This window comes from Leptodactylus fuscus, chromosome 4 (genome assembly GCF_031893055.1).
Source record: "Leptodactylus fuscus isolate aLepFus1 chromosome 4, aLepFus1.hap2, whole genome shotgun sequence".
In the NCBI taxonomy this organism is placed as follows: Eukaryota; Metazoa; Chordata; class Amphibia; order Anura; family Leptodactylidae; genus Leptodactylus; species Leptodactylus fuscus.
In genome coordinates, this window is record NC_134268.1 from 213,270,143 (window position 1) to 213,286,709 (window position 16,567).

At 47.2% G+C, this 16,567-nt stretch overlaps 1 protein-coding gene across 1 annotated transcript in view; it reads left to right on the forward strand.

Annotated features, from left to right (window-relative positions):
• The window catches only part of LOC142200987 (putative acyl-CoA dehydrogenase 6), a 63,668-nt gene that overhangs the window by 25,352 nt on the left and 21,749 nt on the right, over positions 1–16,567 (forward strand). Inside the window, exon 4 of the mRNA XM_075271773.1 lies at positions 9,995–10,124. Within this exon, the coding sequence (XP_075127874.1) occupies positions 9,995–10,124 (130 nt within the window). The remainder of the gene's footprint in view (positions 1–9,994; positions 10,125–16,567) is intronic.

Below are 16,567 nucleotides of genomic sequence, written 5' to 3' on the forward strand. Positions count from 1 at the left end.
GTGACACTAACCTATCTATCTGCAGGGCTGGGGTGATATGCTGGGTCTGGTGACACTAACCTATCTATCTGCAGGGCTGGGGTGATATGCTGGGTCTGGTGACAGTAACCTATCTATCTGCAGGGCTGAGGTGATATACTGGGTCTGGTGACAGTAACCTATCTATCTGCAGGGCTGGGGTGATATGCTGGGTCTAGTGACAGTAACCTATCTATCTGCAGGGCTGGGGTGATATGCTGGGTCTGGTGACAGTAACCTATCTATCTGCAGGGCTGAGGTGATATGCTGGATCTGGTGACACTAACCTATCTATCTGCAGGGCTGAGGTGATATGCTGGTTCTGGTGACAGTAACCTATCTATCTGCAGGGCTGGGGTGATATGCTGGTTCTGGTGACAGTAACCTATCTATCTGCAGGGCTGGGGTGATATGCTGGGTCTGGTGACAGTAACCTATCTATCTGCAGGGCTGGGGTGATATGCTGGGTCTGGCAACACTAACCTATCTATCTGCAGGACTGGGGTGATATGCTGGTTCTGGTGACACTAACCTATCTATCTGCAGGGCTGCGGTGATATGCTGGATCTGGTGACACTAACCTATCTATCTGCAGGACTGGGGTGATATGCTGGGTCTGGTGATAGTAACCTATCTATCTGCAGGACTGGGGTGATATGCTGGTACTGGTGACAGTAACCTATCTATCTGCAGGGCTGGCGTGATATGCTGGTTCTGGTGACACTAACCTATTTATCTGCAGGACTGGGGTGATATGCTGGTTCTGGTGACACTAACCTATTTATCTGCAGGGCTGGGGTGATATACTGGGGTCTGGTGACACTAACCTATCTATCTGCAGGGCTGGGGTGATATGCTGGTTCTGGTGACAGTAACCTATCTATCTGCAGGGCTGGGGTGATATGCTGGTACTGGTGACAGTAACCTATCTATCTGCAGGGCTGGGTGATATGCTGGGTCTGGTGACAGTAACCTATCTATCTGCAGGGCTGGGGTGATATGCTGGGTCTGGTGACACTAACCTATCTATCTGCAGGGCTGGGGTGATATGCTGGGTCTGGTGACACTAACCTATCTATCTGCAGGGCTGGGGTGATATGCTGGTTCTGGTGACAGTAACCTATCTATCTGCAGGGCTGGGGTGATATGCTGGGTCTGGTGACAGTAACCTATCTATCTGCAGGGCTGAGGTGATATACTGGGTCTGGTGACAGTAACCTATCTATCTGCAGGGCTGGGGTGATATGCTGGGTCTAGTGACAGTAACCTATCTATCTGCAGGGCTGGGGTGATATGCTGGGTCTGGTGACAGTAACCTATCTATCTGCAGGGCTGAGGTGATATGCTGGATCTGGTGACACTAACCTATCTATCTGCAGGGCTGGGGTGATATGCAGGGTCTGGTGACAGTAACCTATCTATCTGCAGGGCTGAGGTGATATGCTGGTTCTGGTGACAGTAACCTATCTATCTGCAGGGCTGGGGTGATATGCTGGTTCTGGTGACAGTAACCTATCTATCTGCAGGGCTGGGGTGATATGCTGGGTCTGGTGACAGTAACCTATCTATCTGCAGGGCTGGGGTGATATGCTGGGTCTGGCAACACTAACCTATCTATCTGCAGGACTGGGGTGATATGCTGGTTCTGGTGACACTAACCTATCTATCTGCAGGGCTGCGGTGATATGCTGGATCTGGTGACACTAACCTATCTATCTGCAGGACTGGGGTGATATGCTGGGTCTGGTGATAGTAACCTATCTATCTGCAGGACTGGGGTGATATGCTGGTACTGGTGACAGTAACCTATCTATCTGCAGGGCTGGGGTGATATGCTGGTTCTAGTGACACTAACCTATTTATCTGCAGGACTGGGGTGATATGCTGGTTCTGGTGACAGTAACCTATCTATCTGCAGGGCTGGGGTGATATGCTGGGTCTGGTGACAGTAACCTATCTATCTGCAGGGCTGGGGTGATATGCTGGTTCTGGTGACACTAACCTATCTATCTGCAGGGCTGGGGTGATATGCTGGGTCTGGTGACAGTAACCTATCTATCTGCAGGGCTGGGGTGATATGCTGGTTCTGGTGACACTAACCTATTTATCTGCAGGGCTGGGGTGATATACTGGGGTCTGGTGACACTAACCTATCTATCTGCAGGGCTGGGGTGATATGCTGGTTATGGTGACAGTAACCTATCTATCTGCAGGGCTGGGGTGATATGCTGGGTCTGGTGTCAGTAACCTATCTATCTGCAGGGCTGGGGTGATATGCTGGTTCTGGTGACAGTAACCTATCTATCTGCAGGGCTGGGGTGATATGCTGGTTCCGGTGACAGTAACCTATCTATCTGCAGGGCTGGGGTGATATGCTGGGTCTGCTGACACTAACCTATCTATCTGCAGGGCTGGGGTGATATGCTGGGTCTGGTGACACTAACCTATCTATCTGCAGGACTGGGGGGGGATATACTGGTTCTGGTGACAGTAACCTATCTATCTGCAGGGCTGGGGTGATATGCTGGTTCTGGTGACAGTAACCTATCTATCTGCAGGACTGGGGTGATATGCTGGTTCTGGTGACACTAACCTATCTATCTGCAGGACTGGGGTGATATGCTGGTTCCGGTGACAGTAACCTATCTATCTGCAGGGCTGGGGTGATATGCTGGGTCTGGTGACAGTAACCTATCTATCTGCAGGACTGGGGTGATATGCTGGGTCTGGTGACAGTAACCTATCTATCTGCAGGGCTGGGGTGATATGCTGGGTCTGGTGACAGTAACCTATCTATCTGCAGGGCTGGGGTGATATGCTGGGTCTGGTGACAGTAACCTATCTATCTGCAGGACTGGGGTGATATGCTGGGTCTGGTGACAGTAACCTATCTATCTGCAGGACTGGGGTGATATGCTGGGTCTGGTGACAGTAACCTATCTATCTGTACGGCAGGGGTGATATGCTGGGTCTGGTGATACTACATATATACAGTTTTTATACCTCATACCACGTTTTCTTGGTCCATCTTTGTTATTTACTTGTAGACCTTTCTGTCTGTGTATATGAGATTGATTTTATGGACTTCGCAGAGCTGGGATTTTGCTTTATTGTGTTGATGGGAAAATCCATTTGCTTTCATGTAGCGCTTGTATTACCTGCTTAGTGTGATTTACTCCTGAGTGTGGTGGAGAGCGGCCAGTATATCGGCAGCCGCCGCTTGTATCCTGGTCATCACTCTTCTTCTCCTTCTACCCTTCTACTTTCATCCACGTTATCTGCAGAAACCTAGATGCAAAGCTGCAAAGTGTGAAGCCGATCCAATATAAGCTATTGCAGCACCGACCTGGTATACTGGATCCTGGGGAACTACAAGTCCCTGCATAACCTACTGCAGTAGAGAGGAGACAATGTAACATATTGCCAGATTGTAACAATCACTTACAGCAGTGTGTGCAGTCGCTAAACAAGGGCAATTTTATGGGACACACTATAGGATTTTTTTCTATATATAAGGGCAATTTGTGGGGTGATTTCAATTCAAGTTTGGGACATATTTTTATTCAGGGGCTCAGGGAATCTAGTCATTGAATCCAGGAAAGGAGGCCTGGGGTGCGCTGGGCACGGTGGGTTTATTCGCCGCACAGATTGTTTGATGTTTTATAGAGCCAGGGTTTCCTGATTTTATGCAGTTTTCTATGACTTTTCCAGATGACTTAATTGTCAGTAATTTACATGTCAGACGATTATTGCAGGAGGCTGTGAGTGACGCGGCAAGGTTCTCACCGTTCTGTAGATGATTCCACCATTCACAGTCTGAACTCTTCATGAATATTCCCATCCAGTCTCGCTTTGTTTCCTCTTAAAGAGACCTGGACAAGACACATTCTAGAGGGCCGGTAGTTTGTTCCTCAATCACACAAAAACAGCTGAACGGATTTGAATGAAATTTGGCACATAGATAGATTGTAACCTTGATTAACACATCGGCTACTTTTTATCCTGGTAAATGACATGGCTTCACAAGTGTTATGAATTTATGTTCACATACTATATTACACTGCTCTTGCAGCAGCTTATCTCAGGTCCCAGGTCTGTTATCTTTCTGTGTAAACACTCAGCTAACCCTCAGTGGATTGTGTACATGCATTTGCATATTATCTGATCTGCTCCAGGCAGTGCTGACACACTGGATATGCAAACACCTTTAATCTAAATTGGCAGTTTGTCAATTTTAAACATGCCGGGAGAAAGACAATCTAATTTGTCGCAAACAACGAGAGCTATGAAGGAGCCAGAAGTCACAGAGTTTTCCTCAAGTGGAGCTGACGGGGATCATCGGCGCAGGCAACATACGCATTATATGGCATCCCAGAGAGCTGCTGAGATGCCGGAACAATTACAGGCACGATGTGAAGAACAACTTCGGTGCCAGGCCAACTTCAGAGCTGGTGGATCATCTACGCCAACAACAAGTTCATTAAATGGCTTCCCAGCGAGATGCTGAGATGCTGCAACAATCACAGGCACGGTGCGAGGAACAAGTTCAGCAGCAGCAGTACAGCTTAAGAGCTGCCAAAACACCGGAGCAGGCAAACCATCAATGACAGCAATTTGCTGAATATAGGCGGATCATCCACCCCAACAACACACAGACGAAGTTGCGGGCAGAGGCTAGTACACAATAAATCCGGAAAAAAAAACATGACCCCAAAAGTTATAGTTTTTGGACTTCAAAATTGAAAATTACGCTGCGTCCTGCGGTAAAAAATGAACCCGTGAGGTTATACGATATAGATTTTCCCTTCTCCGAGGGTGCGCTCTGTTTAAGCTCGGTGACATTCGTAAAGTTGTTGTGCCGATCCCCGGAATTGTGTTTGTGCGACGTGATTGAAAAAATGATCTTATTTTCATCCAAAGTTTGTGAATTGCCAATTGTGCAGCTGTTAACAAAGCGCCAAAATACATTTCTATGGGATTAGACGCCGAGGGAAGACGTTCGGCGGGAGCAGAGCAGCTGCTTTATCTCCGGCACAATCTCGAGGAGACTTCAGGATCTGACATTTTTATTTTACTCGTATTTTAAGAAAAACTTTTATTAAGAAGAGTATTTCCCATGCTCATAGATCACGCCGTGTCCTTACGATACACAAATGCTCTAGGGGGGATTTTTACAGAAACAATGTGCCGTGTTGTTTTTTTAACCCCTTTGTGTTGTTGCTTTAACCTAGTGATTCCCAAAGTGGTGCAGGTGGACCCCCCAGGGGCGACACAACGCGATACAAATTTCTATCGTTAGATCTCATCTTCACATTTTTTGACAAATTTTGGGAATATGTTAGAAATGTAGCAGCAGGGGGTCCACCGAAACCTGTAAAATTTTGTAAGTGTTCTACGAGAATAAAAAAGTTTGGGAACCTCTGCTTTAACCATTGCGTTTTGTAGGTCGCCCAAAAGCGCAAACTTCTCAACGCCCCCAACTCATATGGACTCCAGGTCACTTACCTGGAGTCCTGGGTTGTGCAGTTTTGTGAGGGGTGATGAGTTTTGCTGCTACATCACCCACAAAGTGGAGTTAGGGGGATTCTTTATCATTGACCGCAAGACCCAGAGTAGTCAAGATGGTAAAAGCTCAAGTCCTAAATTGATTTTCTGGTGCTGAGGCCATGGGCAAACTGGGTGGAGTGAGTGCTTAAGTGAAGGGGTAAGTTCTGAATGCCCGGACTATAAATTCTTCAGCCCCAGAAGTAGGGGGAGTGTATGAGTTCCATGACTTGGCCAACACCTTCAATCCAAAAGTAGAGGGAAAGTTGAAGGTCTACATCTTGCCTAGCATCTTCAAGCCTAGAAAGAGGAGTGTAGAAGGTTCTGGTCTTGCCTACATGTTCAGTTGGGGGCCCATTTCTTACCCTGAGCCCAAGAAGTAGAGTGTGCGTAGGTCCACATCTTGCCTTGCGCATTCAGTCCCAGAAATAAGGGAAGTATAGAAGGTCTGTGTCTTACCATGCTTCTTTAGCCCCAGAAGTTTGGGGTATATAGAAGGTCTGCTTCTTGCCTTCATGTCTTCAGACGCAGAGGTAGAAAAGTGTATAGGGTTCACATTTTACTCCGCATTTTCAGACCTAGAAGTTGAGTGATTGTAGATGTCTACTTCTTGCCCTTGTGTCTTCAGCTCAAGAAATGGAGAGAGTGTATAAGGTCCACATCTTAGACTGCACCCTCAGCCCCAGAAGAATCATGGGAAGAATATGCAAATCTGTCTTCCATGTTGTAATTAGGAAGTCAGAAGCTGCCTCATTGTTGCAAACCAATAGAGGGCGCTCACTGATAATAGGTGGGCGCTCACATATGGTGGTCTCTCCCTAAGGAGTGACAATATCCCATTAACCCTGTCTAAGCCTCTCACCTCTACCAGGTTATAGTCCTCTCTACATCGGGCTGATGAGATGCAAGTACATCGAAACGGCCATCCTCGATTGAGAGACTATACCTGGTAATAATCTCAGCGTCATTGCAAAATAAAGGCCTCTTGGAAGGTCGGGCATGATGCTAAAGGGAGCAGCCCTTATTGGGTTATTTCACTGGAATTCTGTCATCCTAACTACATCAGGGAAGACAGGCTTGCACATTCCAGTGAGCGCCCTCTATTGGTTTGCAACAATGAGGCAGCTTCTGACTTCCTAATTACATCATGGAAGACAGATTTGCATATTCTTCCCATGGTTCCTTGCGAAGTGGAGTGCTAAAGGCTTAATAAGTCTCCACACACCTATATGGTGGTCTCTCCCTAAGGAGTGACAATATCCCCTTACCCCAGAAGAATGGGAGTGTAGAAGGTTCTGGTCTTGCCTACATGTTCTTCCCCAGAAGTTGGGGGCCCATTTCTTACCCTGCGTTGCCAATAAGTAGGGTGTGTGTAGAAGGTTTGCCTCATGCCCTGTTCCTTCAGCCCCCAAAAAAGTGGAGTGTAGAAGGTCCACATCTTGCCTTGTGCATTCAGTCCCAGAAATGAAGGGAGTATAGAAGGTTTGTGTCTTACCCTGCATCTTTAGTCCGAGAAGTTTTGGGGTATATAGAAGGTCTTCTTCTTGCCCTCATGTCTTCAGACCAAGAGGTAGGAACGTGTAGATGGTCCACATTTTCCTACGCATTTTCAACCCCAGAAGTTGGGCGATTGTAGACATCTACTTCTTGCCCTCGTGCCTTCAGCTCCAGAAATAGGGGGACTGTATAAGGTCCAAGAGGCTGCACCCTCAGCCCCAGAAGTATGGCAGTGTAGAAGATCCTTCACTCCTACTGGTCCCATTGTGATCCCGGTTGTGCGGCAACTATGACTTCATGTCACAAAAAAGTAACAAAAAGACACAAAAGACTCCATTCACTTACATGTTGCAAGGCGATCCAAAAATCTTTGACCACATGATGGGAGTCGTAGGCCAAAATTGTCCAAGTCCTATTGTAGCCTTGACGCCCAGGACTGCGGTGTTAACGTTATAACTTGTTTACTATATTTCCAACAATGCGTTGCGCTGATTTACGTCTCACAACATGACAACCTGTTACTTGTGGTGCGGAACAATAGCAATACTCAAGTACGAAAACTCAAAACTTGCTTCGTAGGTGAAAGGAAAGAGAAAGGTTGTGACATTTTTGGAGAAAATCGAGAGTAAGGGAAAACCGAGTGAGCAGACAGGAGTTCCTCCGGCTTCTAATCATCCGCTCGTAGATTGGGGTCGGGTCAGGCCGCTCCGGACGCCGCACGTTTTTCTTTCCTGCTGGTATCAGCAATGCACCTGCTGCCCCGAGCGCCGGACATGAGTGAAGATGACAGACCCTGAAGGATCGGGAGATTTAATTAGCAATTTTTAATAAAGCACTCGAAAGACGAGACGTCGCCTTAAATTACCAGGAGACGCGTAGTTAAATCTATGTACATACCGGGGGGGAGCTATAATTGAAATAACTGACGGGGGATATAATGTGATTAACCCCTTTTGAACCCAATTGCCAGTTTTAGGATGAAACCCATCTACTGTATGGCAACGAGACTCGCATACTTGTATGGGTATGTTGGGTCTAGGTGGCCATGTCGCCCACAAATGTGGAGCCAGGGTGTAATATATTAAAGGAGTCGGCGTATTTTGTTGAGGCCAATGGAAGTCCGGGATGTAGAGACTGTTATTACCGTAGTTTTGCTGAGACTGTTTGGAGCCCCAGACTTAGCATTGAGACTTTTATGGCCCTTGGTTATGGGATAGTGTAGAACATTGGAGTTACTGGTGGGGTGGGCCTGCAACCAGAACCTGCAAGTTTGGAAATCTAAAGCTTTATTTGTACCCTGGTGTGTCTGCAAGTAGCCTTGCGCCTTCTCACAACATACATGGGGGGAATGAGCATTTGGGCTTCCTAGAAGAATGGCCTACAAGTTATAACATTTTACTAGGATATGCCATAACTAGGGTTGAGCGATCGTGTTTGGAAAAGATCGGATTCCGATCGGCGATTGAGAAAATATCGCGATCAGAATTCCGAACACAATCTTTTTAGGTGGGATCGAGATCGGTGATTATTTCCCACAATGCTTTGCTTCTGGCCAAGCAATGTGGGAAAAGCTAACAATGTTAGCCCTCACACTGAGTATTGTATACTCAATGTGAAGGCTTCGCTGGGGTTCCATAGGAATGAATGGAAACAGCCGGCACACAGCCTTAAACCCCTGCGCGCCGGCTGCATCCATTCATTCTAATGGGAGACTAGCTAACATCTCTAGTAGCTACTTACCTGCAGAGATGACTGGTCCGGTGCCCAGTGTTCTCGTTCTTCTTCACCTCGCTGCCCCCGCCTCCCAGGTTAGTGTTAAAGAGCTAGGAAGAAGGCAGGGCTTGTGGTTTAGGAGCGTGTGGGCGGGTACAGGGCGGGGAGACGTGATTTCTCCCCTCCCAGTACCTGCCCACATTCTCCTAACCTGGGAGGCGGGGGCAGCGAGGCGAAGAAGAACGAGAACACCGGGCCAGCCATCTCTGCAGGTAAGTGGACACCAGGGGGGGACTAAGTAGCCACAGAATTAATAAAAAATCCTCTGGCTACTTAGTGGTTAAAAAAAAATCACTACACAGCGTGGATTCTAACAATTAAAGCGTTCAATTGTTAGATTCCATGCTGTATAGTGAATAGGATTGTTTTTAAAATCCGATCTCCGATTAGCAAAAAAATCCCATTGACTTGCATTGGGATCGGAATTGGGATCGAGATCGGGTTCGAATGAAAAATGATTGGAAATCGGATTTCAAAATCGATCCTGAAAAGTCAAGATCGGCTCAACCCTAGCCATAACTTGTTGAATGGTAGGGGTATCACCTCTGGGTTCTTTTATGGTCACTATATTGGAATACAGTGGCCCCTCTGGATTTATGCAAGTCCAAGTAGTCAACCCGTGTTCTGAAGATTAACTCCCTTCCAGTCTTTCGTTGTCGCACACTCGATGACAGATGGTTCTCTTATCTCGTTGCTCCAGAGCCATCATGCCTGAACTATTTTTGGGATCCCCCACACAAGTGAATGGAGATTTGCACCCACCTCCTTTACATTCACTTGTGGCCACGAATGAGGGACCCTGTTCTTGGGATAGATGTAGATATCAGAGGTGGGACCCACCTAGTTAAAGATTTATGGCACATCTTCTAGACTTAAAGGCCAAGATGGGAATACCCTTTAAAGGCATGGATAATGAAGAGGTACATTGTTCAATTGGGTAATCTTCTCATGCGGGCTGGGTGTCTCCCTCTCCTCCCATGCATTGTTCAGTGGGAATTGTCATCTTCCTCCAATCTACATCAAGACAAAACCTCAAGATTGTTGAACTTTACATTGTCTTACAATGGAGATCAAGATGTAAAAATGTCTGTATTAGTTTTTGAGTTTTTGAACTTTTTTATGGTCATTACTTATTATATCTTGTATATTTGTTTTACACTAGAATATGGCGGAATGGGATTGGACTTCTCCTATAGCATTGCTATTGCAGAAGAACTTGGGAATATTCACTGTGGTGGAATCCCCATGGCCATAGGAGTTCAGTCTGACATGGCGACACCAGCTCTCGCCAGGTAAAGTAACCTTACCCCCAAAAAAGTGTATTGGAAGTAGATTTTTGAGTTTACAAAAAGTTTTTTTTATTATTCACTACTCTGTTCAGAAGAATCAAGCCTATGTCAAGGAACCATGAAGGTAAGCCAACATTTTTAAGTGTCCTGGTGGGTTGAATAGTCCTATACAGTATAATGCAGTGTATCCTCAGTGTGTTGCCAGATGGAAATGGGGGCGTAAGATAGGAGGCTCTTTGTGGACCACCCTGGGTCATCAGCTATTGGATTACAAGGGTCGATGACCCTCTGGATAACTTTGGCCACCTGAAACCCAATGATGACATCATGGACCACCAGGTACCTCTAGAGAAGAAGTAATCAAACCAAGCTATCCCCCATACGAAAGTGAAGACACCCGCGCTCAACAACTTGATGAATTCCCATTTTTTTTCACTTGATAAAGGGGCTAGACCCCAAAACACGTTGTTCTTTGGATCTTCTCCATTACAATTTTTGGTGAGTGCGGATGTCTTCACTTTTGGATAGGAGATAGGAGCGCAGTCAGATTATTTATTTTCTACTTCAGGTATCCTTCAGGTATCCCTACTAGACCAATAATTATATCAATAACCAGCAAATACTACTGGCCACTGGGAACATTGATGATATCATTGTCCACCAAGCACTTATAGCCACCAGAAACATAGACTATAGTATTGACCACCACATACTGTGGTCACCACAAACACAGATTATACCATTGATCATGACCTACCTCTAGCCACCAGAACATTAATTATATTGTTGTCCACCAGGTACTTTTGGCCGTCAGGATCACTGACTATATTATTGTCTACTCCTGACCACCAGAACCTTGATTAGATCATTACCCAAAAGGTACTTCTGGCCACCAGGAGCATTGATATCATCATTGATCACCAGAACAGTGGTCAGGTCATTGTTCACCAGATAAGTCTCAACATCAAGAGCAGAGATTAGATCTTCAACCATGAGGTACCTTTGGTCACCAGGAACACTGATTATATTGTTGACCACGGACATGTGGACACCAGGAACAATAATTATACTCTTGACTACTGGGTACTTCTGATCCTGAGGAACACTGACAATATCCTTGACCTCCATGACCACCACAACATTAAGTATGTTGTCAACCACCAGGAACATGGATTATATCATGAACCATAAGGTCCACCAGGCACCTCAAGCCACCGGGAACATCAATTATATCATTGTCTACCAGGAACACCACTTATATCATTGACCACCAGATACCCGTAACCACCAGGAGCACTGGTTATATGACTGACCACCTGAGACCAAATGACTTTCCTCACAAGTGGCAACTTGTAAGACTTTGACGTCCCGTTTTTGTAGAGAAGTGGAGCTATCCTTCATCAGGACAAGACTCTTATCTGGCTCATTTGTTGAATTATTGAAGCCATTGCTGTGGCTGCTCATATATCAGAACTTGCTGTTGGGGACCAAAGGACATCAATCAAGTCTATGGCTTGGGATTTACGCCAGGCTGCTAGTCTCCGAAAATGCCCATCTTACCAGTAATGATATTCTATAAAGCTGCCCACAGGAGACGCCTAAACAGCCAACTGAGTAATGATGGAAGGGAAGAAATTGTTTTGCTTCATTAAAGAGATTGCTCCGTTCCTCTGTTGCAGGGCGTTTGGAGACGCCTCACAGTTTGGCTTATACTTTCGAACATTTTTGCAATATTTCACTATTACATACTACATAATATATTGGTCAACGCCGATGCTGAAGTTCATGTTTCGTTAATCATTTTTGCTGTTTATCAAGGCTGTCCAGACACTAAAGTGTCATACATTATGGAAGCTCAGGGGACACCCAGGTCCCTTGTATATGGCCTGGACATACTGATCTCAAATACAGCACCCATAGAAAACTATAGCCCGGCATTGTAACACCAAGTGCAGTGCAGACCTGGCTAAGAAGCCATGGGCAACTTCTATGTGTAGTTGTGTAGTCTGGACCTCCCCCTACAGCAGTAGTTGTGTAGTCTAGACCTCCCCCTACAGCAGTAGTTGTGTAGTCTGAACCTCCCCCTACAACAGTAGTTGTGTAGTCTGGACCTCCCCATACAGCAGTAATTGTGTAGTCTGGACCTCCCCCTACAGCAGTAGTTGTGTAGTCTGGACCTCCCCCTACAACAGTAATTGTGTAGTCTAGACCTCCCCCTACAACAGTAGTTGTGTAGTCTGGACCTCCCCCTACAACAGTAATTGTGTAGTCTAGACCTCCCCCTACAGCAGTAGTTGTGTAGTCTGGACCTCCCCCTACAGCAGTAGTTGTGTAGTCTGGACCTCCCCCTACAGCAGTAGTTGTGTATTCTGGACCTCCCCCTACAACAGTAGTTGTGTAGTCCAGACCTCCCCCTACAGCAGTAGTTGTATAGTCCGGACCTCCCCCTACAGCAGTAGTTGTGTAGTCTGACCCTCCCCCAAGGACAGCAGTAGTTGTGTAGTCTGGACCTCCCCCTACAACAGCAGTAGTTGTGTAGTCTGGATATCCCCCTACAACAGCAGTAGTTGTGTAGTCTGGATATCCCCCTACAATAGCAGTAGTTGTGTAGTCTGGACCTCCCCCTACAATAGCAGTAGTTGTGTAGTCTGGACCTCCCCCTACAGTAGTAGTTGTGTAGTCTGGACCTCCCCCTACAGCAGTAGTTGTGTAGTCTGAACCTCCCCCTACAACAGTAGTTGTGTAGTCTGGACCTCCCCATACAGCAGTAATTGTGTAGTCTAGACCTCCCCCTACAGCAGTAGTTGTGTAGTCTGAACCTCCCCCTACAACAGTAGTTGTGTAGTCTGGACCTCCCCATACAGCAGTAATTGTGTAGTCTGGACCTCCCCCTACAGCAGTAGTTGTGTAGTCTGGACCTCCCCCTACAACAGTAATTGTGTAGTCTAGACCTCCCCCTACAACAGTAGTTGTGTAGTCTGGACCTCCCCCTACAACAGTAATTGTGTAGTCTAGACCTCCCCCTACAGCAGTAGTTGTGTAGTCTGGACCTCCCCCTACAGCAGTAGTTGTGTAGTCTGGACCTCCCCCTACAGCAGTAGTTGTGTATTCTGGACCTCCCCCTACAACAGTAGTTGTGTAGTCCAGACCTCCCCCTACAGCAGTAGTTGTATAGTCCGGACCTCCCCCTACAGCAGTAGTTGTGTAGTCTGACCCTCCCCCAAGGACAGCAGTAGTTGTGTAGTCTGGACCTCCCCCTACAACAGCAGTAGTTGTGTAGTCTGGATATCCCCCTACAACAGCAGTAGTTGTGTAGTCTGGATATCCCCCTACAATAGCAGTAGTTGTGTAGTCTGGACCTCCCCCTACAATAGCAGTAGTTGTGTAGTCTGGACCTCCCCCTACAGTAGTAGTTGTGTAGTCTGGACCTCCCCCTACAGCAGTAGTTGTGTAGTCTGAACCTCCCCCTACAACAGTAGTTGTGTAGTCTGGACCTCCCCATACAGCAGTAATTGTGTAGTCTGGACCTCCCCCTACAGCAGTAGTTGTGTAGTCTGAACCTCCCCCTACAACAGTAGTTGTGTAGTCTGGACCTCCCCATACAGCAGTAATTGTGTAGTCTGGACCTCCCCCTACAGCAGTAGTTGTGTAGTCTGGACCTCCCCCTACAGCAGTAGTTGTGTAGTCTGGACCTCCCCCTACAGCAGTAGTTGTGTAGTCCGGACCTCCCCCTACAACAGTAGTTGTGTAGTCCGGACCTCCCCCTACAGCAGTAGTTGTGTAGTCCGGACCTCCCCCTACAGCAGTAGTTGTGTAGTCCGGACCTCCCCCTACAGCAGTAGTTGTGTAGTCCGGACCTCCCCCTACAGCAGTAGTTGTGTAGTCCGGACCTCCCCCTACAGCAGTAGTTGTGTAGTCCGGACCTCCCCCTACAGCAGTAGTTGTGTAGTCCGGACCTCCCCCTACAGCAGTAGTCGTGTAGTCCGGTCTGACTAGGAGTGTGACTGTGTGTCCTTATACCAGGTAATGTATCTCCTGTCGCTATAGCCACCCTCCTACCAAGTATATACTCAGTAAACTTTCTTCCTTTGCGCTGCACAGCTTTCATTACACGATCCGACTTGCATATTGTTGTGGGCGACAATAACATTTCAGACTTGTTAATAGACTTCCAAGGATAATAGTTCTGCTCTTTTGTCCGTACGACCAGTTAATTCCCGAGCCGCAAAGAAGCTCGAAATGTGAAAATAAATTGAAGATGTTCATAGAATGACATCCCCTATCATCTCCATCGCCGCAACGCAGGGCCCTGGAAAAGAGCTGACAAGTCTGATCCTCTAATTTAGACGTTATCCGTCCCTTCACTTATTTTAAAGGTCAGATCTGCCTTGTAATTTGCATAAAACCAATGACACTGCCGAGTAAGTGAAAATGACTTTTTTTGCTGTTTTCACTTATGCAAAAAATAAATAAATCCAAGGGCGCAGCTAATGTGAGACGGACCGAGCTCATTAGTGTATATCTAATTATAAACCCATACCTCCCAACTTTTGAAGAACTGAAAGAGGGACAAAATGTGCGGTGCGCGTAGCGTGCCGTGGCAAATTTAGCCACGTCCACTTTTGTGTTGACTCCGCCCACTCATTAATTTTTCATGTGCCCGCACACAGTATAATCCTCCTACAGTCACCTGTAAATTATATGTCCCCCCTCTATCTCTCCCCCAATTTCATATACAACCTTCATCTGACCCCAGTTTCATGTCCCTCTTCCATCTCTGCCCCCAGTTTCATGTCCTCTCCATCTCTGCCCCCAGATTCATGTCCCCCTATCTCTGCCCCCAGTTTCATGTCCTCTCCATCTCTGCCCCCAGATTCATGTCCCACATCTCTGCCCCCAGATTCATGTCCCCACATCTCTGCCCCCAGTTTCATGTCCCTCCATCTCTGCCCCCAGTTTCATGTCCCTGCATCTCTGCCCCCAGATTCATGTCCCCCATCTCTGCCCCCAGATTCATGTGCCCCCCATCTCTGCCCCCAGATTCATGTCCCTCCATCTCTGCCCCAAGATTCATGTCCCTCCATCTCTGCCCCAGATTCATGTCCCCCATCTCTGCCCCCAGATTCATGTCCCCCCATCTCTGCCCCCAGATTCATGTCCCCACATCTCTGCCCCCAGATTCATGTCCCTCCATCTCTGCCCCCAGTTTCATGTCCACTCCATCTCTGCCCCCAGATTCATGTCCCTCCATCTCTGCCCCCAGTTTCATGTCCACTCCATCTCTGCCCCAGATTCATGTCCTCTCCATCTCTGCCCCCAGATTCATGTCCCCCATCTCTGCCCCAGATTCATGTCCCTCCATCTCTGCCCCCAGTTTCATGTCCACTCCATCTCTGCCCCCAGATTCATGTCCCCACATCTCTGCCCCCAGTGTTATGCCGTCCTCTCCTTCATCTGCCCCCAGATTCACGTTCCACCTCCACATTAAACTTACCTTCTCCTCCGCTCCCTCGCCGCTCTCTGCCCGCCTCTCTCGCTGACACATGCGGCTGAAGGAAGGAGCTGACACAGGTCAGCTCCTCGCTTCAGCCGCATGTGTCAGGGAGAGAGGCGGGCAGCGGCGAAGCGAGGAGCTGACCTGTGTCAGCTCCTTGCTTCAGCTGCATATGTGTTCAACTCAGATCTGCGTCCACTGGACGCAGATCTGAGTTGAAATCGGGACATACCTCCCTCCAACCGGGACCGCGGGACATGTCACCCAAATCGTGACTGTCCCGCAGAAATCGGGACGGTTGGGAGGTATGCTGTACTGTGACATCACTGTGTGTATTATCTCTGTACTGTGACATCACTGTGTGTATTATCCCTGTACTGTGACATCACTGTGTGTATTATCTCTGTACTGTGACATCACTGTGTGTATTATCCTGTACTGTGACATCACTGTGTGTATTATCCTGTACTGTGACATCACTGTGTGTATTATCCTGCACTGTGACATCACTGTGTGTATTATCCCTGTACTGTGACATCACTGTGTGTATTATCTCTGTACTGTGACATCACTGTGTGTATTATCTCTGTACTGTGACATCACTGTGTGTATTATCCCTGTACTGTGACATCACTGTGTGTATTATCCCTGTACTGTGACATCACTGTGTGTATTATCTCTGTACTGTGACATCACTGTGTGTATTATCCTTTACTGTGACATCACTGTGTGTATTATCTCTGTACTGTGACATCACAGTGTGTATTATCCCTGTACTATGACATCACTGTGTGTATTATCCCTGTACTGTGACATCACTGTGTGTATTATCCTTTACTGTGACATCACTGTGTGTATTATCTCTGTACTGTGACATCACAGTGTGTATTATCCCTGTACTATGACATCACTGTGTGTATTATCCCTGTACTGTGGCATCACTGTGTGTATT